Raw genomic sequence first — 27,064 nt, forward strand, 5'->3', positions numbered from 1 at the left:
GCTGCCGCCCTCACCCCCGCTTTAGGGTAAAAAGGAAGCCCTAGAGTGTCTATTTGGCATGTAGGCACTGATTGAAAAACAACTTTGTACCCAATTTATTGGCCATAAACCTCCACCTTCCCACGCTGTTCCTAGATATTTCGCCAAGCTGCGTGGGACACTGTCCTCGGCTCACCAATGAGAGCCGGGCGATTGGTGCAGGGCCAGCGCTTCACAGAGCACAGCCTTGGGGAAAAGCAAGGAGTCGCAGATGTAAGTTTGCTTTGTCACCGCCCTCTGAGCGACTTTGGGCCAGTCTCTTAGGTCTCCAGACCTCGGACCTTGTCTGTTTCCCGCGGGGAGGAAACCGAACCTGGGTGACACTCAGGGCAGCGGCGGGGAGCCGCGCGGCTGGACGGGAGTGTAGCGCACCGCGCGCGCCTCAGAACTTTGTCCCAAACGTGGAGCGGGAACCCCGGAGTGCGGGGGGGGGGGGGAGCTCCGGCTGCGGGAGCGCGGCGACGGCGCTCCTCCTTTCTCCACGTCATGGGGGCCGCTCGGCGCTCTCCCACCCCCGGCCGAGGGAGAGCAAGTCCCTAGCAGGGCGCGCCGCCGAGTTGGCGAAAGGGGAGGAGGCGGGAGCGAGCCGCCGCCGCCGCCGCCGCCGCGGCAGCAGCAGAGGGGCCGGGATCCCGGAGCGCAGCTCACGGCCCCCGCCCGGGTGGCCTCTGCAGCCGCGGGGACCCCGCGTTCGGGGCTCCCCTGCTCCCTTTCGTAAGTCGACTTGGCCACGCAGGCCAGTGAGGAACGTCCGGGGCCGGGGTGCAGAGCTGTCCCGCGGTGGCGGGTGCGGGGCTCCGATCCCAGCCGCGGGGTACCCGGACGCCCGGACCCTCTCCTCCTCGAGACTTTCACTTTCCCGCTGGGGAAAACTTGGGCGCCGCGCTGCTCTCGAGGGTGAGGGAGGGCTGGGGCGTCGGCCGCGGGGTGCCGCATCGGGATCCCGGGCTGAGCCCCCGCCTGGCTGCGCGCCTCCGGGCGCGGGGAGGAAGGGCGCCGGCACCCAGGTGGAGCCGAGGGCTACTGTGGGCGACCCCGCCGCGCGCCAAGCGGACGCGGCAACTTCGGGAACCGGCGCGGCGGCCGGGAGTCGCGCGGCGTGTGCGCACCAGGGTTTCCCCAGACTCTCCGGGCACGAGCCCTTTCCCGAGGCGGGGGTCCGGCAGTCTAAGTCCTCCCGGCCCGAGGGCCAGAGAGACCTGCTCAGGTGAGGGGCGCCGAGGGGCAGGTCGCGACGCCCGCTTTTCCCGACTAGCCCGCCAGCCTGGCCCCAGCCCCGGGCCCAGCGACGCTGCCCGAGACCCGGGCCGTGGGCGTCCTCGCCCCTGGTGGGCGGGAGGCGAGTGGGCGGGAGAGGGATGAGGCGCTCGGGAATGGGCTGCGCCAGTGGCCTCTCCATTAGAACTAGGTGCTTGGGGGGAGGGGGTCTTACCAGTTTGTTGATCGGAAGCTGTGGGACAGACCTCCCGGCGGTGCCTTCCCAGGGACAAGCTTCTGCGCTTTTTAAGGTCAAGTTTCCATGCCGCAGAGCTGACCGGGACGTCCCCCTGGCGAGGTGGCAGCGCCTCTCCGGCTGGCTGGAAACCTCCGAGGATCCGAGCCAAGAGATCTGGACTCTCAAGTCAGTTTATCATCTTTACTTAGGCTAACAGTGCGAGTGAGCTGGTATTGCTTGGTAAATTTTAGAACTAAGTGCTCTGTCTTGGGGGGCGGTTTTCTGGGTCGTTGTAGCCTGGGAAACTTGTGTTTTGCCCCCTTACTGGGTATGCGAAGAGGTGGTGTTAGCCCTTAGGCCCTTGTTCTTTCCTCTTATCCGTAAAATTGAACCGGAATATTAAGGGAATTAGGAATAATATTAAGTATCCATGCGGTTTGGTAGGCATAGAAGTCACCCTTTTTGATCTTCCATTCCTCAAGACACTGTCAACAGAAGCTGTTGACAGTGTCTTGAGGAAGTAAAATCTTTAAAAAATAAATGAATTATTGCAGAGAACATTTCCTATGTTGCACTTTCTAAGGATCCAATACTGTCTGAGAAATGACCAATTAAGATGCTGTTCAATTATCTTCTTTATTGGCATAGAAACAGTAGCCAAAGAATTTGGTTGTATGGTACTGAATTTGGAAAACTGATAGGGGAATGGGGGGGGGTGATTCTCTCCTGTTTATTACTTGTACTCATTCCCATGTTTACAGTAATTTGCTAAATGCCACAATAATCACCAGAGGTAGGTAGGGGTGAATAGCATAATTCGGGAGTAAGTCAAAGTTGATACTTGATGGCATAATGCTAAATAAGTACCCTCAAGACAGGCAGACAGTAAATAGTTATCAGTCTGACTTGGAATGAACTCAGATCATGGGGGACGGGGAGGTGGGCAAGTAGAGTATATATGACGGTGCCCAGCTTCTGCTCTCTCCTGTGAGAATCAGTGACTCCTGGAGCTAGTTTGGGGAGTATGAGATGGTGACCTGGGGTGTATCTTAGCACCCCTACCAGAAGTGTAACTGTGTCTACTTCAAAGAGTTTCCTCCTTGGCTGGGAGGCAGGAAGAAAACAGCAAGATAGATTATGTGATGCAGGGCTGAAAAGTCAATTCATGAGTCCAAATTTGTTGAGCTAAGCTTACTGTGGGTCAGGCCAGTGCTGGGTGCTGTGGGAGCACAGGTGTGCTGAGTCTGGGGTAGAGGCAGGAGGCCTTCTTGGGGAGATTTAAGGTGGGCCTGAAGGATGAGTAGGAGGGCTTACACTAAGTGCGGGGAGGAGAAGGAGAAAAGGAGTTTTCTCCCCCCAGGGAACTGTGTGCCCTAAGACAGAAGAGGGCTAGCAGAGAGTTCATGGAATGGAGAGGTCCAGTCTGACATGAAGGGAGAGTAGCACAGGTGAGATGAGATGAGACCACATCTTGGGGCCATTTTGTGGAATTCATCCTCTGGACAGTTTCACGCCTGAGATACCCTGCTGAGATTTCCATTCAAAACACTGAGGTTGCTGTGTGAGAATGGATCTGAGGTGCCCGGAAGGTGAACAGGACTGTTCCAAGGGTGTGAGAGGCCTGGTGGTCTAGGCTGAGCCGGTGGTAGCCGGTGGTCTAGGCTGAGCCGGTTACACAAGTGCTAAGATTCAAGGCCAACTCTGGAGTGACTTGGTGGCTACTTCTGTGTAGCAGAGGGCAGGGCGAGTCCCTCCAGGTTTGGGCAGATGTTGCTGCCATTTACAAAAAAGAGAACATTAGACGAGGGGCAGATTTTGGAGGAAAGATAGATTTGGTTGGTTGAGTCTGAGCTGCTTTCCAGACCCCGGCTGATGCTCCAGACAAGTGGGGGCCATCTGTGTTGGGGCACTATTTAAAGCCTAGGGTGGATGGGACAGGGGTGCGGGCCTGTCACAGAGCCCCTGCCTTCGTGGGGAGGGGTGAGAGTGTCAACCAAAGCCCATGTGGGAGCCAGCATCCTACGTGGAGTGGGGCACGGTGTGGGCCCAGGACCGGTGGCAGCCTCCACACTTAGCTCCCCGAAGCCACTCCTCAAGGGAGAGGCAGGACAGCGGGAAGGCTTTTTTAAGATGAGAGAGCCTTGCACATAATATATATGTGAATGGGATGGAGCGAGTGGGCAGGAAAGGATATCGGGAGTCCTTTTAGGTAAAAACAGCCTGATTGTGCTGGATTGGGATATCAAACTCACATAACTAACTATCACCATCTTACAGAAACAATATTTTGAAGCATATATGACCGTGGAATTTGAATTTTTACTTTGTAGGTTAGGCAAACTTTGCGTTTGGGAAGACATGGGTGGGAATCATGCCACAAAGCTGCAGCATGGCTGAGGGGCCCTGGAGCCAGACTGCGGAGGCCTGGCTTCTGGCCATGCCACTGCCCCGCTTGTGGCCTTGTCCGAGCTTCCTGATCCCCGAAGTGGCGCCACACCTGTGCGGTGCATCTTTATGGTACCCTGTCCACGACTGTTGGGAGGACAGCATGTGTGCATCGTGCATGCGCAATGTGTAAATGCTATGCGCGTGTGTGCACAAGTATGGGCGTGCAATGTGCCAGCCTCTGGTGGGTGCTCAGTAAGCCCAAGTGCTGGTGGTTTCTATTACGATGATGTCACTTCCATCATTTCCAGATGTAGGATCTGAGAACCAGGGAATTGCGAGAACTTGTACAAGGCCATAGAACCAAATGGCGGCGAAGTTAAGTCTTGGACTCCATTTGCCTGACTCACAGGCAGAGGCACCTCTTCCATGTAGCATGCTACCAAGTGTCCGGTGCTGGGGGCCATCAAAAATAAATGCTAATAAAAGAATCTGGTCACTGCTCACCAGACTGTAGAGAGGCAAAGCAGATAATATCAATGTCAAAGCTTGGAGACTTTTCCCAAGCAATTTAGAGGTGTATGGTTTGTATTAATTTGCATTGCTTTGCATGTCATTTTATATGCATTCCATATGCTGGTAATTTTCCTATTGGGATCGAAAGGCTAAAGCTACAAGTATATAAGATCAAATAAAATTAATCAGGAATTGAATGCAGCTGGTTTGAGACCTAAAGGGCCCCTGGGCACGATGGGTTCAGTGTGGGCTCTTGGGGGAAAGGACTGGATCAATATTTCCTATTTTAGAAGATGTGGGAAGCCAGAAACCACTTGATAAAAACAGGTCACATTTTAATATGTAATGAAGCTTGACTTGCTGAATGTAATACTCCAGTACAGGAGGCATGGAAGAAGACCAGAGGGAGACTGTCTGCCGTATAAAATGTCAGAAAATGAAGCAGCGCAGAAACAAAATTTTGTGAAGCTGAACTCATAAGAAATGCTAAGGGTCAGAAGTAAAGGCGGAACTTGTGTTTAGCAACATAAAATTTTAAAAAGAGCATAATCTTCAAAATAAATGTGTGGGCTTTTTTTTTTTTTAAGATTTTATTTATTTGACATAGAGAGACACAGCGAGAGAGGGAACACAAGCAGGGGGAGTGGGAGAGGGAGAAGCAGGCTTCCTGCCGAGCAGGGAGCCCGATGCGGGGCTCGATCCCAGGACCCTGGGATCATGACCTGAGCCGAAGGCAGACGCTTAACGACTGAGCCACCCAGGCGCCCCTGTGTGGGCTTTTAAAACCAGTAAATTCTCCTTAATTTGGGCTTACTGGGAACTGGTCATGGTATCTTAGGAAAATCTCAGAAATACATACATATTTTTTTCTGAATTACAATTGTTTTTGGTTGGGGCACTTGTTCTCAGAGTATGGTCCCTGGACCAGCCATATCAACATCCCCTAGGAACTTAGAAATGGAAATTCCAAGACCACTCACATCTGCTGAATCAGAACCTCTGGGGATGGGGCCCCGCAGCCTGTGTTTTAATATTTGGAGCCAGCTTTCATTCCTCTTGAATGTTTATTTCTTCAGTCTTGACGTTCCATTTCCCTCTTGTGGTCACTGGCTTCTCACTGTTCTGCTTAACTTCTGTCAGTCAGTACCCTTGTGGAGGGTTGTACCCAGACACAAACCCATCCCTTCCTCCCCCGCAAGGTCTAACCTGGTGGAAGATGCTTTCCTTTTTTTTTTCTTTTTAAGATTTTTATTTATGTATTTATTTGACAGAGAGAGCATGCGCATGAGCAGGGGGAGCAGCCGAGGGAGCAGGAGAAGCAGGCTCTCCCCTGAGCAGGGAGCCCGATCTGGAGCTCAATCCCAGGACCCTGGGATCATGAGCTGAAGGCAGACGTTTAACTGACTGAGCCACCCAGGCGTCCCAGAAGATGCTTTCTAAGAGCGCTCTGGGCTCTCATGTTCTGCAGCTCTGTGGTTCTCGTGCTGTCCAGGACCACACTGATTTGGGTTTTGGTTTGCATTTGCTGCCTTTTTAAAAAAAAAAATCTTTCGGCAGCCTCATACCCAACAAACGGTGACTCCTCCCAAACATACAGTCTGCCAGACCCTGAACTGTTCTCTGCAAATGCTCCTGTTAAACCCCATTTCTCCATATGGTATGAGCGGAGTTAATTTCTTGGACCTAAATGTTAGTCTTTGTGTTTATCGGCATTAAATCGCATCGTACTAGATTCAAGTCTGTCCAAGTCTGTTTGGATCCTCCCTCTGTCCTCTTTCCTCTAAACCATTGTGTCCTCTGCTGATCTGGCTGCTGATGTCCTGGCCAGAGGAATTAATAACAACGTGAGTATCTTTGTTAGAGCCCTTCCTCACAGTTAATGTGGCTTAAAAAGTTGGCATCTTTTACAGTCTTTGTGGGGCTCACATCCGAAGAATTGTCATCCGCCCCATCATTGTTTGCATTTAAACTGTAGCTGCTCTGGAGCATCCCTCACGGGGTTGCTCCATGAGGACCGTATTCTCTGACTCCAGTCTCAGTGCCCGCTTCCCCCACCAGGCACCTGCCAGTACACAGTTAGGAACTCCATGTCTGTGATGAGTGTTGCCCTCTCCCTGTTTTGTTTACACCATCGGGGTGGGGGGGGGGGGGGGGGGGGGTTGTAGGTAACACAGAGCTAAGTTTCAGCTTAATTATAGTCAGATTAAGATGAATTCAGAAATTTCAAAGTAATCGGAGGCAATAATTGTGCCTTGTCCTTTCTCTCTGCTTTACCCCACCCCTCACTGCCACCACCAACCTCTGGACCTCCATGAGTTTTGTGCTAAAGCTGACTTTTAGCCAAGAGATTCGGGTTCTTGAAAATTTCTTTTACTGTAGGATTTTGTTCACGTCTTAAGGGAGTACAATTGGATAATACAATTGCACACAAAAAGTTTAAGAATGCAAAAAGCAAAACAACTTGATGGCAAGAATGCTTTTAGCCATGGTTGCTAGAGCACGAGAAAGGCCTGGAATCCTACACTGTTATTCATGATCCTTATCCAGTTCTACTCGAGCCCTCTCCTGCCTCCCTCCCCCTGCACTGAAAGACTAGCCTTAAACCAAACTGCAAAAGGCTCAAGAAAATCTAAGCCCTGCTTTCCTCCCCCAAGATGCTACCAAACGTCTTTTGATGGAATGTGTTCCCGTACCCGGACAAGCAAAAAAAAAACAAAAAACAAAACCGGTGCCTGGTGGTAAGGGAGCTCTTTGTAACCTCAAGTAAATCTCCACGAATACTCTGTACTTCTAGCTCTTTGGTTGCTTTTCTTTCTCCCCCTGTCCCTTTGGAGGAGAGCTTCCTGTCTATGTTCAGACTTAAACAGTTGGCCTGTCTGCTCTTGGATAGGTTGCAGCTGTTTCTAAAGGCTCTGCAAACCCTGGTATTTCTCCCGGTCACCTTCCTGATCCAGACAGCCCATGACGGAGCAGCTCAATGAAACCGCAGCAGAGGGTGGTCAGTTGTGCCCACGACCAGGAAGAACAAGGCTTCGCATAGCTCCTGGGCTTGCCAAGCTTCCTTTTCTCTTCCTCCTGCTCCTCTGCGTCCCTGTGGCATATTTGGAATATTTGCACTGTTGTGTCCTTTCTCCACATTCCCGCTCCCCCCCACCCCCGCCGCCGCAGTCCACCTGAGTGCAGCAAGGAGGGGCTCCCTCTGCTCAGCCATGGTCTTCCACCCGGTTCTTTCTTCCTTTCCCTTCCCAGAAAGCACCCTGCCCTACGCGGGCAGAGTTAGATGTCCCAGATGGGTCCGGAGACAGAAGTGGAGTGACACACAAGGTAGACACCAATTAAGTTGTGAAGACTAGATCGAGAAAAAATACTTTTATGGAGATTATGGAGCTGAAGGAAGGAATGTGGAACCAGAGAAAAGATCCTAAAAAGGAGGGACATATAATCACCACTGTGCCAAGAAAATCCCTGAATAAAAGAACCATTTCTCCATGCTAGCTGGTGACTTATCTTTTCTGAGATATCATTTTAACACAATAAAATTCAAATGTATCACAATAATGGGGATTTCTTGGGTTGTATTGTCAGGTCACCTAGGACCTCACTATTCATTCCTCTCTGGATTCCTCCAGGCGGGACAGTTTCTAGTCATATCTCTCCAGATTCTAACACAGTGCCCCCCTGGCACGTGGTAGGCACACAGGAAAAGTTTGCTGGGTGGATGGGCAACCAGCTGAAGGGGCATTGAAGTAGGAAATAAGAATGAAGGTATATATAAAATATATGTCCAAAAGTAGTGAAAGCAGGGACATGAATAGGTATTTGTATTCCCATGTCTATAGCAGCATTATTCATAATAGTCAAAAGACTGAAGCTTCGCAAGTGTCTGTTGACAAATGCATAAACAGTGTGGTATGTACATACAGTAGAGTATTATTCAGCCTTAAAAGGAAGAAACTTACTAGCCGCAGCATAGATGAACTTTGAAGACATTATGTTAAGTAAAATAAGGACAAATACTATGATTCCTCTAATGCAAGGGTCCTGGAGGAATCACATTCATAAAAAGAGAAAGCAGAGGGGCAGCTGCCTAGAGCTGCAGAAAGGGGAAAATGAGGAATTAGTGTTTAATGGGTACAGAGTTTCACCTGGGGAAAATGAAAAAGTTCTGTGGATGGAGGTGGTGATGGTTGTACAACACTGCATATATTTAATGCTATAGAACTTAAAAATGGTTAAAATGTTAACCATTGATCCATCCGTGTCCATCTACCTCTCCATCCATCTATCCATCCATCCTTCCATCTATTTGTCCACCCACTCATCCATCCATGACATCTCCAATATTTATGGAATGGCTTTTCTAGGGTAAACTAAGAAGCAGAGACTTTTTAGCACTAATGATGAAAATGGTAAATTTTATGTTAAGTATATTTAACCAAAATAAAATAATAGAAGAGAGAATATTTTTATGATCATCAACTAGTTCATAAATATGGAACAACAAAAGAGAAGATATTTTTATAGCAAAGTAGTGAACCATGTAAGACTTGGAACCTATAATTACAGAAGGAAGACAGCAGTCACACCAGACTTACAGAGATGTTTAAGACCATGCTACTAAAAATGAGTTGCCTGAATCCCAGTTTGAGGCAGGGAATTTTGAAGGCTTTTAATCCTGCACACTCCTGTTTACCCCTATGGTTCCGACTTTTAAAAAGGAGGAAAAAACCCAAAAAAACCCTTTTCAAAAAATTTCAAGCCTACAGAAAAGTTGTAAGAATATTACAGAGGGCACAGGCTGATTTCCCCTCGGCCAGGAGAATGTGGAAGCCTTCGGTATGGCTTCTGAGCCATCCGGCCCAGCGGAGACCCCTGGGAGGTGGTCTCTGGGTGCAGGAGTGCTGGTGAAGCCCAGTCCTTGCTTGCAGAACAGCCCCTGGCCTATGATCCTCGGTGCTCCTCCTCCGGCTGTTGCTTGTTTAAATGCTTTTGACCCCTTACTGCCATGCAGGCCATATGCCAGTCTGCTTTTCCTGCCAGAATGTACGCAGTGCATGGGCTCAGTTAGTTGTCACAGTATCCGTGTGAGTTAGCACCCTGGCCCACTTTCTCAGGGAGGGAGGCAGAGGACTCACTAGACTGGCGACGGCTTCTTAGTAAAGTCAGGACTTAAATTCAGAACCATTGGCTTTAAATTCCAAACCAATTACGTTGTACACAGAGGTGTAAAGCAGGAGGGTGAGATGCAGGGGATCAGGTGTGGCAGGGAAGAGAGGAATGGGTCAGGCAGGTAAGGGGCTCGGAGGGACGCAACATGGTTCACCCTATGTGGTACTGATACCTTCCTTGATAGGTAACAAGCTTGTTACACATAAGCTCACCAGAAGGCAGCCTGCCTGCAAGGTGACTTTCAGAGATCTCGTGGCCCACCTGCCTGCTTGTGGCTAGAGCCCTACAAAGTAGAGGTTTGCTGAGAGCTGAGTAGTGCTTACCGGAAGCGTGGCGAGCGTGTTGGTGCCAATATCAGAGTTAGTTTGGTAAATCGTGACATCTACTCTCCTCAGATCTTTACCTGAAACTTCTGTCTGCCTCTAAACACAGATGAGAAGTTCACATCGCCTGAAACCTAGAATTTGGCACTTGACTATCTACAGGATTGTACCGTTGTACAAGTAGTTGTACCTGGTTGTTGTAACCTGGTTTAAATGCAAGCGTCTTCTTGCTTGTGTTTGTGTCCGTGTGTGAAGCATTACCATTTTCACATGGTCATCTTTCAATGTGTGTCTTTGCAAAGTTGCTTAGACATATAAGGGCTTATTTTTCTCATATAACAAGAAGGCACAGTGGGTGTTTGCTGCTGCTGGTTCAGTGGTTTGAGGATTTTCAGCTAAGGGCTCTGATATTCCCTTGGCCTTTTTCTTCAGGGTCCCAACATGGCTACTATAACTCTAGCCATCATGTCAGAGTTCCATGCAGAGAAGTGGGCAGAGGGGAAAAAATGTCTCTACAAAGGAGGCTGAAGGGAAAGGCTGTGGCGGGGGCGGGGGGGGGGCACATTTCTGCCAGCAACAATGTCAGAGTTCTCTTGGTAAAGAAGGAAGGGAGGATGGGTGTTGGAAAGCAGCTGGCTGTCTCTACCAGAGCCGTAGATCACATCCTTACCTACCGGGTCTGTTTCCGAATTCCGTGCCCCTGAGCTGTTGTCTGTTCGGGTACTCGCATCAGACTGTTTTCACGACTGTGACGTTATAATCTATGTGGAAATCTGAGGAGTCTGGTTCTTACTTTTGCATTCTATACAGTTGGCGTATATGTTTGCTTAGACTGCTTTTAACTAAGCAGTCTTTTACTTTTTCATTATATTAATCTAAAATATAAACCTGTATGTTGAGATGTGTTATCTTAATTAAAACCATTGCTAGAATGCATCCTTGTAGGAGATGCCAACTGGAGAGCTTCCTGGAGTCATTTCTAGATGTGACTTCTGGAGACATTTTACATGAAATCCCTGCTTTTGAAATTCCTCTTTGGTCAGAATTTTTTCAAGCACTGCAGATCGTATTTGTTACACCCTTTTATCTTAATTTTAAATTCCTGGGTCTTTGTTGTGTCTGTATGCATACAAGCTCTCAGGACAATAGGTACATTTTCAGCCAAGAAGCACAGATCTTTATGAAATGATCAAGTCACGCCCCGGTAGCTGGTCTTGAATTTTTTAGTGGAAGTGCAGAAGCATTTTGAAGTCTCCAGCTCAGCTCCCCACCACATCAACAAAACACAGAAAACAAACAAAGGCCCTTTTCGGGTGATTTAAAACTGAGCATGTCTAATCCATTCACGGAGAGTGTGGCCTGGCCTTAAGCCATTTCTGCCATCCGTGTTCTTCATTCTCATCTGTTTATCTCCGGGCTGCCTCTGTGATGTAGTTACGGACATTAAAGATTCTACTTCAAGTGCTCACATACAAATCAGAGTTACTATATCTCTTAGGCTGCTACCTAACCTTTGAGGAATTAATTCTGGCCAGTATAAAATATGGAGTCAGCCGTATACCAAATAAGTGCTTCTAGAAATTTCTGGGGGGTGAAATTATATGCCGATCTTGGGTGAAGAAAGTTTTTTTCTCTTTCTAGCGTACATTTTAAAGAAAGACACAAATGTTTTTCGGTTCAGTTTTTCTTCCTTGTAGAAAAAGAAGCCAAGATATTTTCAACCCACATTTTACATTTAGAACATAAAAAAAATATATTTTGGCTCTATATCATGTCCAGCTAAGTGTGGAAGGCAAAGAAGAGAAGAACCTGAGAAAGGAATGTAACATTGCTGTTCATAAAGCTTGAGAGGCAGAGGTCAAATACATTAATTAACCTCTTTTTTTTTTTTTGGTAATCTTTTCTATCTAAAAAGGAGGAAACATTTTATTTAAGCCATTTCCATCGAAGCTAAAATTTAAGGGCATAGATGTTTTTGAAATCCCACCCTTCTTTTTTTGTTTTTGTTTTTTCTGTAGAAAAAAGCTCTTAATGTTTTGCAACATAATGAGGGTCACAAATCGTTACAAAATAGAAACTTCAATCAGTAGTATCATTTATGGCCCTTTAGACTTTCTGCTAAAGACTTAGACCCGTAGTTTTGTCCAGCAAGATACACAGTCAACTTTTGATGTTTGCCCTGTGGACCAGATGCAACAAAGCCAGAACCAAGCTGGCTACTTCCCAATTTTTGTGACTATAAAAACCTGGCTGAATTCTGCACTTTTTTTTTTTTCTCCATTGCTGCAGCCCAGATTTCTGATGACTTTGAGGGACCATCATCTGGTAAATACAGCCTAGTATGGGTTGCTCGTTTCTCCTATGACTTTCAATGACCCCATAAATCTCCCTGAAATGAAGAAACTCCAGTGAAGTTACTAGTTGAAAGAATTACAAACAGGTGGTTGACACACTGATGTTCATGCCCGGCGTTTTCATTCAGACCTTTATTCTCAAAGGTGGTGACCGTAGCGTTTGTACTTGTAGACCGAAGCTCTCCATCGTGACAGGTTCTGCAGGTGCCTCCACCACATCCCTGCTGGACGAGGGCTGTCCTGCTTTCCTGCACCCAGACAGTGTTAACTTGACAGCCTGAGCAACTGAGCGTGGGCAGAGGCCCCGTTTGAGGGTATGTTTTGTGTGCTCACACCGCTGTGCGGTCCTCAGTCCTGCTTTGTTTGTGACGTGGTCTTTAGGGATGCTCTAACGAGTCACTGCAGTTTTGCACTATCTGGAGAACTGCCCGTAAAGATACTGAACTGAAGGGAAATATTATACCTTCTGTCATGCATAGAGCTACAGAAGCTGGTTAGCCAATTATAATTGCACAGAACTGGTTGCTTTGAAAGGAATTATTTGGTTATCAGTCTTTCAAAAGATATTGAGCAAATGGAGAAAAAAAAACCCTCTACTGATTAACTAGAGTAACTATCTTCCTGTCTTTGAAAATCCAAGACAGGTGTATGTCCACAGGAAAAATATATGCACCAGACGGCAAAAAAGAATGTCGTCAGGGAGTGAAAAACAAACAGACAAAATAATCAGAATGTCAGAATGCAGGAAACAGTGCATGTGCTGTTTCAGAAAAAGAAAACCATGGAGTTTGGTATGGAGTCTTTCCCAGTTTTCCCAAGAAACCATTCTTCTTGTAGAGGTCCATGCCTGTGACCTTCATGATAGCAATGCCGGATAGAGAAAACATTATTCCATTTAACACATGGGAGGTAAGGACGTGCCCAAGATTAAATGACTTGCCAGGGTGACTTGAGTTGTTTGTTTGTTTTTAAGATTTTATTTATTTATTTATTTGAGAGAGAGAGCACATGAGCGGGGAGAGAGACAAGCAGGTTCCACGCTGAGCGCAGAACATCAAGCCCACAACCCCCAAGATCATGACCTGAGCCGAGACCAAGAGTCAGACGCTCAACCAACTGAGCCACCCAGGAGCCCTGACTTGAGGAGTTTTTGATGGCACAGCCCCAATTGGAACTTGGGTCTTCTGATTTTGTCCCACTGAATAACTACCCTGTGCCAGTTAGGTATGTACCTGAAGCTGGACGTAGAGCAGGAACAAGGCCTGTCGGGGAGACAGAAATAGGCAAGCAAGCAAAGTTACTGCTGCTGTGATGAGTGCTTGAAAGAAAACAAGGAGTTCAACAGTCAGGAAAAAGACTAGAGAAGGGTGATCGGAGAAGACCCAAGGAAAGGACATTTCTCCTACAGCTTGAAGGACAGAGAGGGGCCAGTAACCCCAGGATCCAGAGAAAAATGGTCTGAACATGGGGACAGCAAGTGCAAGGATCCTGAGGCAGGGAAGAGACTGGTGTTCGAGAAACTTTTAGAAGGCAGGTGTTGCTTAGAGTGTATGGTCAAGAAGAGCAGAATAAGATGCATTTGGAGAGAAAGGTACAGGCAGGAACTGGCTGGGCCTTGTGGCCATGGAAGGATTTCTGATTTTATTGCAAGTGCAGTGAAACCCTGGTGAAGGGTTTTAAGTATAGGGAGTGGAACTAGGGAGGGGGAGCGGTCTGATTTATGTGTTTAAATGATCCTTTTGGCTACAGTACAGAGAATGGATTAGAGGGACACAAGGGAGGCTAGTGAGGAAGTTATTTCCTTTAGAGGCAAGAGTTGATGATGGCTTGGCCTGTGGTGGTTCCCGCGGAATGGTGTGGGTGTGGTGGTGGGTGGATTCAAAACACATTCTAGGTGTAGAACCAACAGGGTTCTCGAACCGACAGGGTCTACTCCTGCCAAGAGATTGGAGAGACACCCTGGCACTGTGGTTAATACTGTAGGCTCTGAAATTAAGCTTTGGTGAAGAAGGCCCAGAAAAGTAAATTCTATTCTAGAAAAGGGTTTTTTTTCCTATAGGAAAGAATGTTATCTCAGAAGTGGTTTAGTTTTTAACAATTTACAGACATAGTTTAGAATAGGACTTCCACAGTTTAGAATAGGACTTATTCACAGTGTATCGTGAAATGAAAGTAACAGGTAAGACAGTGCCTATATGGTGAGACTCCTTGTTAAAAAGCAAAAGCCCACAAAGGTGTCTTTATTGCAAACAGTCTGGAAGGACATCATGGCCCCAGAATGCTCTTGGCAGGTGGGTGGATTACTGGTGAGCTTTATTTTCCTCTTTAGACTTGACTAACTTTCTCATTTTTTAAAAAATGGAAGTGTTTACTTTTATAAACAGAATGGAAAAACATTTTCCTTTCCTTTTCGAGCCTATAACCTTTTATTACTTGAGGATGTGTCCTCCATTTGTATTGTATTTCAGACCGAGTCACACCATTCTTGTGTTTTCTGTGGTTACCATTTACCTACTCACAGTCTGATCATTACTTGCCTTTGCGGTCTTCCCTGTAGAACAATGAGAATGTAAGGTCATCTGGGCAAGAAACTTGCCTCTCTGCTCCTTTACAGACTCTTCAGGTGCTGTGGGGGTGTTAAGGAAATGCATCTCGGCTGAGTCATCCTCCCACTGATGGTCTTACTCCAAAACTTTCTCTTGGTTTGGTGATGAGCATGTCATCAAGGGGAGAATCGATGACCTTATTGAAATCAAGGCGCTGCGGTAAAAGGACCTTAGCTTATTCAACTAGATCAGGATTTTTTTTTTTTTAAGTGAGCTCATCTTTATATTAAGTTAAGTGATGATTCTTCTTTGTAAAACTTTAGGAAGAAATAAAATCCTGACATTTCTAAGTCAATAAACTCTTCAAATCCCGTTTTTCACAGTAATATGTAATGATACCAAGTTTAAGAATTTAAAGGTTGCCCACAGAGGGAATATTCTTCATGTGGGGAGAGATTTCACCCAGAAAGTTTTCCAAACTACTTAGTAATTCTCAGAGAACCCAAACTGTGTGACTGGTCACTACTAGAACAAGTAAATCAGTAAGCAGTCAGTGATGGGATATAAGACAAGAATTCATAGGATGAGCTAGCTTTATTTTCCTTCAGTGGGCTCCATGGCCAAAAGATTGACTGGTCTCCTCACTAGCACCTGGATTGCCCCAGCCTCTGACCGCAGGAACAGAATGGGTGCCTCCCCCAGCGAAGCTCCAGGCTGATTCTTCATGGACAGAATCCCTTACACTGGGTGGAAGGTCTCAGGGCAATAGGTGATTTGATCTTCATTCCTGTTTCAGCTGTAGGACAGTTAGGTAAGACATGGTAATGAGAAATTTTAGTCAGGGACTAAAACTGCTGTGGAAAACTTTATGTTCCAAGAGACAGTATTACCTAGAGGGTTAAGAATGCATCTCTGGAGCAAGATTCTCTGGGCTCAAGTTTCAACTAATCGGATCCTAGCTCTATATAACCTTGGGTGATTTCTCAGTCACTCTGTATTTTAGTTTCCTGTCTTGTAAAAGATGGCTAAAGGTAGCAGTTACCCCATTGATCCACTGAGGGGATTGCACACATGCAGAGCACTTAGAACATTGCCCCACGTAATGACTCTTCGGGGATTCTACGTTCATAATAATGATGATGTTAAATTAATAAACAGTACATGGAGGCATTCAGGCATTAATTCTAAAACATTGAATTTATGTCAGAACTTTGGGGGGAAATAGAAGAGAGATTAAAAAGATAGGACAGTAAGCCATAGGTCTGGGCAGGATCTCTAAGGAAGTCAGTGCAGAGGAGGAGGGTGGTAGCTAGATGCCCAGGTGACAGTGATGCGGGTGAAGATGATGATGACGATGAAGCCACAGCCAGCCCTGGTCAGGCAGTCACCGTCAGGACTGTGCTAAAGCGCTTTGCATGGATTACCCCATTTAACCTCCAAATCCCCATAGGTAGCTGCTATTATGAACGTACTTGTACTGATGTGCACACGGAGATGTGGAGAGTTTGAGCGACTTGTCCAGGGTCCAGGTGCTCCATAGGCTGTTTCTGAGATGAATGGGGGGCCTCCTCCGAGCAGAAGTCCTGGCTCTGGGGCCAGAGTGGGGAACGTGTACTGTGGGGCCCTGTGTGGCTTCCGCCTCTCTGGCTCAGCCCCTGAGCAAGGTCTTAGCTCTTAGTTTCTCCCAGATTGACATTTCCACCTCCTACTTTGGCCAGAAAAGGGGTCAGTCATTTCCTTAACGTTGTCTGCCCATCAGCGGATCCTATGTAATGTACTAGGAAACCCCAAGGTTCGGAGTCAGGCAAGCTGGGCACAGGTGTCAGGTACGTTGCGCCCCTCTGTGGGATGACCCTATTCACATGCAGGGGCTCCTGAGCCCTCAACAGCAGCTTGGAAGGGGATTTCTCATTCCCATTTTGAGACAAGAAAACTGGGCTTCAGAGGTTGAATAGTTGGATCAGTCTTACAGCTGCTAAGCGTTCCCCCAGGGATTTAAGCCCAGGTCTGCGGCATCCTGAAGCCCCCGTACTATTCTCTCCCAAGTCCACACTCCCTGTCTGAGTTACTAGAGAGGAGTGCAGGTGTGCAGGGAGGGAGCAAGAGGGTCAGGGGAGTGGAGGGGGCATAGGCCACCTAATCTGCAAATATGGATGGTAGGTCCCTCATTCTTGGTCCCTAAGCTAAACCAGAGTCAGTACTTTGCTCTTCAGCCTCCTTCCTCTGTGTCCCGATTTACCATTCTCCCTCCTCCCTTGAGAAAGCAAGCATGCGCTTTTTGACAGTTGATTGCTGACTTAAGGAGGGTTCGTGGAAGAGCGGCTAATGGCTGTGGCCACTTAGCCCTGACTACAATTATAATCGCTTGGCTGGGTGTACCTTTCTGTGCCTGCTGTCTTTTAAGGTTGTAAACAGTGCCTGGAAAGGCTGGGTAGGGAAGAGAGTTTGGGGGAAAAGGCTTCATTCAACATCTTTGTTGGGTTTTTATTGAATTATCCAAACAGACCTTATTTCCGTGGAGCTGTAGCGATCCAGCCTTGTTACCATGTCCTTCTCAGTCCTGTCTTCCTTGCTAGGGACTCGTGCACCTGTGTGGCAGTGAACTCTGCAGTAGACCGGGCTCCTTATTTGTCTGGGCAGGTGGAAGGTGAAGGAGCCCTTCTCCTGTGGGTGGGCACTTATTTGTAATGTAATTATCAGACTACTTCCTGGCAGCAAAACACCTGCCTGCTTCCTGCTCCTGGGGCCTTTAAGAGGGAAGGAGCCAGGGCTGGGTGTTTGCAGAAGGTGGCATTGCTGCCCTAGTTTCCTAGGAACCCCGTGGCCAGCAGGACCACAGCCTTACCCCCACCAGCTCTGCACAGACCTCGGGAGCTCATTCCCATCCCTCCAAACATGGGGCCTGCGGGGATTCATGAGTTCGGGCTGCAGGTGTCAGGGAAGGGAGACAGGTGCCACTCCGGGCAGGTGCCTGCCCCCAGCCCACCTCTACCCTCTGTGGCTTCCCTGTGGGTGTCACACACAGGTTCTGTCCAGAGGAAAGCAGAGCCATGGTTGGGAACTGTGGTCTCTCACTTCCTGGGGCTTTTGTGCCCTGGGGTATTCTCACCAAAGCTGGGAAGAGGCCCACAGTCCCTTTCAGGATTTGACAAAAGCTCCTTCACACAAAGGGCTTGCACCTCCCCCCTTTTTACTTCTAACTTGGGGAAAAGAATGCTTTCAGGCAAAGGAACTTCTGACCACGGTAAGCAAGGGAAGGGGTTTTACTTTGACTTGCGACAGGGTGGTATTGGACAGCTGTTTGGTTCCCCCGATGTCTAGGGCTGATCCGTAGACAGACGAGCTCTCCTCCTTAAAGATGCCCAGAGTAGGAAAGGAGAAGAATCCGACAGCCAAATGCCCCGGCTGTCCCAGTTCCCTCCCCTTGTTCCTTTAAAATTACCTCTCGTCCCTGGCTGGTGAAGCTCAGACATGGGCTCCAGCGCCACTTCCCACAGGACTTCTCACAGCATGCCTGCCACCTTCCCTCTCTGGGCAGGCAGCCATGACCCTTAGCTCAAATCGGACTCTCCAGGCACCAGGCTGGAGTCAGGAAGTGTGTGCTCCAGGTGTTCTCAGGAAGGAAGGGGGAGTGTGGGTGCAAGGAGCCCTTGCACATGGGTGACAGGACAGGGAACCAGTATTTGCCTTTTTATGTACGTGTGAAGATGATAGTTAAACGGGATCATAAACACCACGACAACTCTGGAAGACTTGCTCGGGCTCCCTGCCCAGCGGGGAGACTGCTTCTCTCCTCCCCGCTCATGCGCTTTCTCTCTCTCTCTCTCTCTCTCTCTCACTCTCGCTCTTGCTCTCGCTCTCTCTCGCTCTCAAACAAATAAACACAATCTTTAAAATGAAAGAAAGAGAAAAAGAAAGAAAGAGAAAGAAAAAAAGAAGGAAACTTAAAAGGATCTTTTCATTTTACCAGTGTGGTATCAGGGGGAACTATTAACTGGCGCTAAGTAGAGATCCCCTGCACCAATAAAGGGAGAAAAGACAAAGCAAAAATTTACTTTGGGTAAGATTCTTTCTAATTCTAGCCATTTATGTAAGCTCCTTCCTGTGTATGCCTAATTACCATGCATTAGGACAATGATGAGATAGGTTGATTTGGGATTGATGAATCTTCTAAGTCAAATTTTATCACAACACCTACTTCTAAATGCGTGCTCACCGCTGTGAATTGTGTAAGACTGATGAATCACAGACCTGTGCCTCTGAAACAAATAATACATTATATGTTTTAAAAAAAAAAAGATAGTAGGAAGGGAAAAATGAAGTGGGGGAAATCGGAGGGGGAGATGAACCATGAAAGACTACGGACTCTGAGAAACAAACTGAGGGTTCTAGAGGTGAGGGGTGAGGGATGGGTTAGCCTGGTGATGGGTATTAAAGAGGGCACGTTCTGCGTGGAGCACTGGGTGTTATGCACAAACAATGAATCATGGAACACTACATCAAAAACTAATGATGTAATGTAATGTATGGGGACTAACATAACAATAAAATAAAATTTTACAAAAAAATAAATAAATAAATGCGTGCTCAAGCTTCCTGGGTTGTAGTTTGTGTGGCCCTGTGCATAGGGAGTCAGTTTTCCCGTGCTCTGTAACAACTGGCAAGAACCTTGGCCTTGAGCCTGAGTGGATGGAACCCTCTTCAGTTTGCTGACCCAGGGCCATGAGCCTGACTAGGATTCCCTGGATGCTGATTCAGTTAATGGGGATGGACAAGAAGGGCTGGTCTCGATGAGGTGATGTGATAATGTGGGTGGGAGGGAAATGGAAGAGTCACATGACTCTCACATTTCAAGCTTGGCCCCCTGAGTGGGTGGTCCCACCATACACTGACACAGAAAACACCAGAGAGGTGAAGATGTCAAGTTCAGTGTGGGACTCACTTGAGGTGGGGTGCCTGCAGGTTGGCTGGTGGAGATGTCCATCAAGCAACTGGATGTTCGTGTCCGAAGCTTGGGCAGCAGGTGAGGGCTGGAGACAAAGGTGTTGGCAATGCGTGCGTGGGAGGCACAATCCAGACAGCTAGGGACGGCGTGCGTGAGAAGAGCAGTGTGAAACAGGGCCCCGGGGAAACCCACAGAGGACAGACGGCGATGTGACTGGGGAGGACAGTTTATTGTCGGTAAGGTGGTGGTCTTTCATTAATGAAAGTGATTCCATGAAGGTGAACGAGGCTGTGTCCTTCCTGGGAGAGCTATTTCAATTGACCTGTAAAGAAGAAATCTGCAAAAATAAATCAGGTTCAAATTGCTTGTTAATTCTCTCTAAGAAAATGGGGAACAATGATATGTCCTCATTTAAGATTTATTGAGATGTGTTAAGAAATTGCACACGGGCTCCACAGACCTCCCCAGTCTCAGGATTTGAACCTCTTTGAAGCAGCCCTATGAACTCAGCCGGCCCTCCTGTCCTCAGACCTTGGGACAGTGCTTTCTTGTTCCCCCTTCCTGCTGCTCCCAAAATAAATTCATCTGTGCCTCCGTTTGATTAGCCTATTTTTATCTGAAAAAAAAAAGTGTATAATCATTTTTTAAAAATCCAAATAGTACAGAAGGATATTCAGTGATAAGTAAATCTCTGTCCTACCCAGGCCCCTAATCCTCCATCCTCTCCCACCCATCACCCCCCTGCAAAGCAGCTCCTGTTCCTGGTGTCATGTCTATACGGTATCCTTCTGGAAATAGCCAGCCACCTGCCTTTTTGTAAATGAAGTCTTACTGGAACACAGCCAAGCCCTCTCGTTTACACATTATCTGTGGCTGTTTTCCCACTACAGTGGCAGAGTTGAGTAGTTGTGACAAAGGAAGAGAAAGCTTGCCAACATGTGCTTTTTGCATGTAGATACTGTTTATATCTTTTTTTTGATACACATGTGAGCACACTGTACACGGTTATGCATTTTGCTTACTTCTCTTTCACAGTGTGGCATGGGGATCGTCCCACAAGGGCAGATGCAGATGTGTCTCAGACTTTCTCCCATAGTATGGATGTAATTAATCCATACCTCACGTGGTGGAAGGGATAAGGGAGCTCTCTGGGGTCTCTTCTTATAAAGGCACTAATCCCATCAATGAGGGCCCCACCCTCATGACCTAATCACCTCCCAAAGCCCCCACCTCCTATGCCATCACCCTGGGGCTTAGGTTTCAACATGTGAATTTGGGGAGAGACATAAACATTCAGTCTATAGCAGTGGGGTTCACTGGGCTTTCCCCTTCTGACTTCAGATCTGTATCTCATAAGGATATGAAGGTAGACTCACGATGGATGCTCCTTTTAGGCTCAGGTGGGCCATTTGCATCTCCACTGACCCCTTAATGACATCTAATTGTGTAGACCAATTCTGCCCAAACCAGAGTAATCTCTCCCCAAATATGCTAAGCAGAAGAGCAGACAGCAAAAGTTACACAGTACCTATATTTTAGCAGTTTACATAATTGGCTATTCTTTTTGGTAACCAACATCTCTCACAATTCAGATATAGTTAACACAGAATACCACAAAATCAGGATTTTGATTTTTGTGGTATTCTATATATTCTCATTCCCTTATTTCTGGATTCTCATAAGGGTGAGAACCTTTTTTTATTTACCTTGGGGCCCAGCATTCTGCCTGGCATGTGAAAGGTACCCAGTGAATTTTGATTGAATGGAACTAATTTTCTCTTAGTTCTCTTTCTCTTGTTTTAACTGAATTATTCCTTTTTCCAATTACAGAATGAAGACATTCAAATGTTGTTTTAAATACCCAGCACAGCAGAAAGTTTTCATCTTGTTTGTAACTCTATGGCTGTTCTCCTTGTTGAAGCTTCTAAATGTGAGGAGCCTCCTCTTCCCTCAAAGAGGCATTTACTTGGTTGAATCCTCCCTGAGTACCTCACCTTTTGTAAGGAACAGATACACCAATGTGAAAAATGAAGTCAGGTATGAAGTTAACTGTTCAGGTGTCTATGAACAGGCACCTTTGGAAATTGGCAAGAGTCTGGAAATAAGAAGGAGAGACATCATTGACTTGGATGATGAGGATGTTGTGGCGATAACCAGTGACTGTGACATTTATCAGACCCTGAGAAGGTACCATCAAAAGCCTGTTTCAAGGGAGGAGCAGAGCTTCCCAATAGCCTATTCTTTGGTCGTTCATAAAGACGCCATTATGGTTGAAAGGCTACTTCATGCCATATACAACCAGCACAATATTTACTGCATCCATTATGACCATAAGTCACCTGATACCTTCAAAGTTGCCATGAACAATTTAGCTAAGTGCTTCCCCAATGTTTTCATTGCCTCCAAATTAGAGACAGTACAATATGCACACATTTCCAGACTCCAAGCTGATCTGAATTGCTTGTCAGACCTCCTCAGGTCCTCGGTTCAGTGGAAATATGTTATCAATCTGTGTGGGCAAGATTTTCCTTTGAAGTCAAACTTTGAATTAGTGTCAGAGTTAAAGAAACTCAATGGAGCAAATATGTTAGAAACGGTGAAACCCCCTAACAGTAAAATGGAAAGATTCACTTACCACCATGAACTCAGACAGGTGCCTTATGAATATGTGAAGCTACCAATAAGGACAAACATCTCCAAGGAAGCCCCTCCTCATAACATTGAGATATTTGTGGGCAGTGCTTATTTTGTTTTAAGTCGAGCATTTGTTAAATATATTTTCAACAACTCCCTTGTTAAAGACTTTTTTGCCTGGTCTAAAGATACATACTCGCCTGATGAACATTTTTGGGCTACCTTAATTCGGGTACCAGGAATACCTGGGGAGATTTCTAGGTCAGCCCAGGATGTGTCTGACTTACAGAGTAAGACCCGCCTTGTCAAATGGAACTATCACGAAGGGCTTTTGTATCCCCGTTGTACCGGCTCCCACCTTCGCAGTGTGTGTATCTTTGGAGCAGCAGAATTAAGGTGGCTTATAAATGACGGACATTGGTTTGCTAATAAATTTGATTCTAAGGTGGATCCTGTCTTGATTAAATGCCTGGCAGAAAAGCTTGAAGAGCAACAGAGACAATGGATTACTTTGTCTTCAAAAAAGTTCCTTATGGCTAAAAATCCCGTAATCACATCATGATAAAATCATGATAGAAAGAAAGTATCCGATAAATAGAGCTCATGTGGACTTGTGTGTTATACCACGCCCAGTACCATTCGAGCTTAACCTCCTCATAGTTTGCGAGGTGTCCAAAATTCCATGCACAAAGGCCACAATTAGCCTGCATTTGGTTGGGTGTTTTCTGTTTTTCCTTGTAACCTTATGGAGCTAAATCAGAGATTTTAAACAGTCCATCATCAGAGCTCAGTAACTACTCATACTGAGCTCCAACTGTATGCCAGGTACTTTTATAGAAATGTGTAGGAATCAAGTTCAAATTGTAATGAGTTATACAATGCCTTCAAGGCTTGCCCTAGTTACACAGCAACCTTAATATCTTAAGTTTTCTGCATAGCAGTCAGGATTCTACTGAAAAGGTGTTGGAGTGTGGGATAATCACATAACCATTGAAACCACCAATTTCAGGGTAGTGTTTAAGTATAGTGACCAACACTCCACTTATCTCTTAATTCAGCTCCCTAGACTTTTCTTAACCATTAGAATATTAGGAGAAACTCCACTACCTCAGGAAAGCTCAAAGAATTGTCCAATTTCCTGCTTGCCAAAGCATATTTTCCTATTGGTGCCTCACCCTTTCAATTCAGAGTCAGAAGACTCTGTTGGCGGGGCATATAGTGTGTGAATGTTAGGGAGGCGGGGGTGGGGCGGCGGGTACTGGGACAGGTGGTGCCTGAAGAGAAACAAAGGGATTTATAGGACTTTAGAATCATGTTGCACAATGGTTTCATGAATGGTCTCTTTTTTAATTCAATTAGCTCTTTTAAAATTATTGATTAAAAATAAGAACTTGATAAATAATTCAAAGTGTTACACTCCCGAACGTTGAACTTAAGTCTTCTAGCTCATAGATTATCATTATATGTAGGTTTTTTACAGTGGAATTAGTGTAATTTTGTGTTATGGAACCATTAACCTAAGAGTCGCTGAATTCAGGGGATTCTGTTAACACATCTGAAGTTCTTTTTAAGCCAACAGGATCAGCACATCGATCCAGTGGCTTGGATCAATTTTTTTCTGCCTTCTAGGCTTCAACACAAGGTCCCGCTGAAATCTTGGTTTTTATGCCTTTGGCCATCAGAATAAATGAAAAGTAAATATCGATCTCCTGTCCAGTGTCTTGCCTCCTGGTGAGAAATGATTCTATCCCTGGAAATTTTCCAGTTGTTAATTACTTTCATGCCATATTCCAATGAAACATGGTCCCATGAAGATATGGCAGTGCCTTCTTGTCCCCATTGAACCCATTTCCTGGGATTCAGTTCAACATTTCAGGGAGCTTGTCAGGTCATCTCTTTTGCCTTGGGAATCCTGCAGTTTCCTTACATGTCTTTGAACCTCCTTCAGACCTGATTAAAACCTTTTGGTATGATTTTTTTCTGGTCTAGAAAATGTTCTACAGTCTGTGTTTTATAATCATCCTTTGCATAGTATTTATTGAATCTAGATTCTAAGTTATTTGGCAATGAGACCAGGACCTTGAGGTTTGTAAATTGTATTAGATAGTAATAATGAAGGAGCTACTAATATAGATCTACATTATGTGAACAATCTACTATAACATTATAATATTTAAAGATCAATGTTGCTGCTATTTTTAATGTTTTCGTTATTCTAAGTGGAAAAAAATATGTATATATATACACAAATAAAATGTTTAAATTTACAGAGTTAAATCTGAAGATTTCTCTTGCCTTCCAGAATGTGAATATTATATAGACACATATATATATATTTTTTGACATATTTCATGAAAACAAAAATGACAATTTTCTTTGAGAATGGAAAGTGAATGTACTATATGTATGTTACAGCTGTTTTTGTTGGTTTTTTTTACCACTTTTGAAAGACATATTTCCCATTATAGGAGTTTTAAATAGATTGATGTTGCATTTTGGTATTATGCTGCTAGCAGATGTTAATTCTCTCGGATTGTAAAGTAAAATATGGTCCGAAAACGAAACCCCTGGAATTCGTGATGTTTCCTTTCTCTCCTGGTACTGGTTCCCCACAAAGACTCTTTCCATTTATGACACTTGCCCAGTATTTGAAGAGCACAGTTAATTTCACTTCAGAGTTAAAGAATTCGTTGTGTGTATAATACACAAAATATGGGCACCTGAAATTGAAGTTTAATTTGAAGGACTCTTTCAGGATCTGTCTTCATTCTCCTCCAGATTGACTTCTCTTCTAAGATGAATTATCCAAACGAGTATTCCTGGGTGCTGGATTACTTTGTGGAAGTTATAGATAAGGGAGATCGAGCTCTTCATGTCAGGTCCCTTGGTCCCTGGAGAATCAAGCCTCTTCTCTCCACACCAGGACCCCTGCCTTGGGGTGAGTCCCCTGGGCCCTTAGGTTTGGTTGGTGGCTGATTCCTGATGAACTTCCCCTCTGTTCTGAATATCACCACCTTTCCTACCTCTGCTAAACTAAGGACTATTTCATATGGCTGATCTCTATGCCTCCCACCCACTCGGAAAATGCCGCTGACCAGTGTTCTTCTGTCATCCTGTGTAAAGCCATAACAGTCACCAACGTCCCAAGCTGACAAGGAGTATGCAGGTCACACTCACAAATCACAATCCACCTCAAGGAGTAAGGCTTTTAAAATTATTTGGGGAATCTTCGACATAATAAAAATTAACATCTACTCTTAACCTATGGTTAATTCTCAGTCTTGCCAAACTTGACAACGATGCAAATCCACAGTAATCTCATGGAAGGATTTGGACTTTTGGTAGCGGTTGCGGGTCGGGGTATTTATCATCATATTGAAGACCCATAGGCTTGATTCCTAGGTGATCAGTTCTATATATTTTTTATTCCCTTTGGGATCTACAAATCTACATATGAACTAGGACAAGTGGCTTCTCATTTCATGAAACTGATTATGGGGAAACCCTGGCAGAGAGAGCAGATGATTGCAAATTTATTCCCACTATTGGAAAGATATTCCTGGGAAGATGCCTAACAAACAGCTTGAGCTTTGCTTCAAAGACAAATGATCAGTGTATCAACACACCCATGTGTTGACTGTTCACCTGGCCTCAGGTGTGGCCTTCACACAGAGCAGGAGAGTCCTTCCTGGGAACATATGGGATTGAATCATGGAGAAGACAAACAGCCAGAAGAGAATCTGAGGGGAAAATATGGTCTGTGACTTGGGTGAATTTATTTTCCTTTTTTTGTTGTCATTGTTATAGAATAAAAGATATGTAAACAGAAATCATTTATATTCATAATTCTAACATCCTGACAAAACCATTATAGTTCTCTGAATGTTCTTTTTTAAATTTATTTAAATTCAATAAATTAACATGTAGTGTATTATTAGTTTCAGAGGTAGAGGTCAGTGTTCCATCAGTCTTATCTAACACCCGGTGCATCACGTGCCCTCCTTCATGCCCGTCCCCCAGTTACCCCTCCCCCCACCCACCTCCCTCCAGCAACCCTCAGTTTGTTTCCTAGAGTTAAGAGTCTCTTATGGTTTGTCCCCCTCTCTGATTTCATCTTGTTTTATTTTTCCCTCCCTTCCCCCATGCTCCTCTGTTTTGTTTCTTAAATTCCACATATGAGTGAAATCATATGATAATTGTCTTTCTCTGATTGACTTATTTTGCTTAGCATAATACCCTCTAGTTCCATCCACATCATTGCAAATGGCAGGATTTCATTTTTTGATGGCTGTGTAATATTCCATTGTGTATATGTGTATATGTATATATATATATATATATATCATGTCTTCTTTATCCATTCATCTGGCTCTTTTCATAGTTTGGCTTGTGGACATTGCTGCTATAAACACTGGGGTGCACGTACCCCTTCGGATCACTACATTTGTATCTTTGGGGTAAATACCCAGTAGTGCAATTGCTGGGTCATAGGGTAGCTCTATTTTCAACTTTTTGAGGAACCTCCATACCGTTTTCCAGAGCGGCTGCACCCCTTGCATTCCCATCAACAGTGTAGGAGGGTTCCCCTTTCTCCACTCTGAATGCTCTTCTAATCTTATCCACATACATATACACTTTTTATCTCTCTGCCCACCGCCAATATATTTGCAGCACTTTCCCATGTTCCTGCATGATTTTTATGGCTATGTAATGGTCAT

At 45.7% G+C, this 27,064-nt stretch overlaps 2 protein-coding genes across 6 annotated transcripts in view; both read left to right on the top strand.

The window, feature by feature from the left end:
- Window positions 1–26,281, top strand: GCNT4 (glucosaminyl (N-acetyl) transferase 4). 5 transcript variants are annotated; one of them, XM_025892642.2, is made up of 2 exons: window positions 1–252; window positions 21,543–26,280. In XM_025892642.2, the coding sequence occupies exon 2, from the start codon at window positions 21,544–21,546 to the stop codon at window positions 22,906–22,908; it is 1,365 nt and encodes a 454-aa protein (XP_025748427.1). In that variant the 5' UTR covers window positions 1–252; window position 21,543; the 3' UTR covers window positions 22,909–26,280. The 5 variants fall into 5 exon arrangements, with proteins under 5 accessions (XP_025748427.1, XP_025748429.1, XP_025748295.1 ...); XM_025892644.2 differs by lacking the exon at window positions 1–252 and adding an exon at window positions 1,172–1,246 and having other exon boundaries at window positions 21,543–26,281; XM_025892510.2 differs by lacking the exon at window positions 1–252 and adding an exon at window positions 1,341–1,660 and having other exon boundaries at window positions 21,543–26,281.
- LOC112839655 (uncharacterized) overlaps window positions 1–27,064 on the top strand; it is a 42,640-nt gene that overhangs the window by 3,992 nt on the left and 11,584 nt on the right. Inside the window, exon 3 of the mRNA XM_025892658.1 lies at window positions 136–753. Within this exon, the coding sequence (XP_025748443.1) occupies window positions 136–753 (618 nt within the window). The remainder of the gene's footprint in view (window positions 1–135; window positions 754–27,064) is intronic.

This window comes from Callorhinus ursinus, unplaced genomic scaffold (genome assembly GCF_003265705.2).
Source record: "Callorhinus ursinus isolate GAN/ISIS: 27379988/994484 unplaced genomic scaffold, GSC_fseal_2.0 scaffold23, whole genome shotgun sequence".
Lineage (NCBI taxonomy): Eukaryota > Metazoa > Chordata > Mammalia > Carnivora > Otariidae > Callorhinus > Callorhinus ursinus.

Bases quoted from the DNA above. Each gene is read 5' to 3' on its own strand.
- GCNT4 (XM_025892510.2), top strand. From the start codon at position 1,398: ATGAGGCGCTCGGGAATGGGCTGCGCCAGTGGCCTCTCCATTAGAACT. The intron at 1,661-21,542 runs GTCAGTTTATCA...TTCCAATTACAG, and splicing joins CAAGAGATCTGGACTCTCAA to AATGAAGACATTCAAATGTT.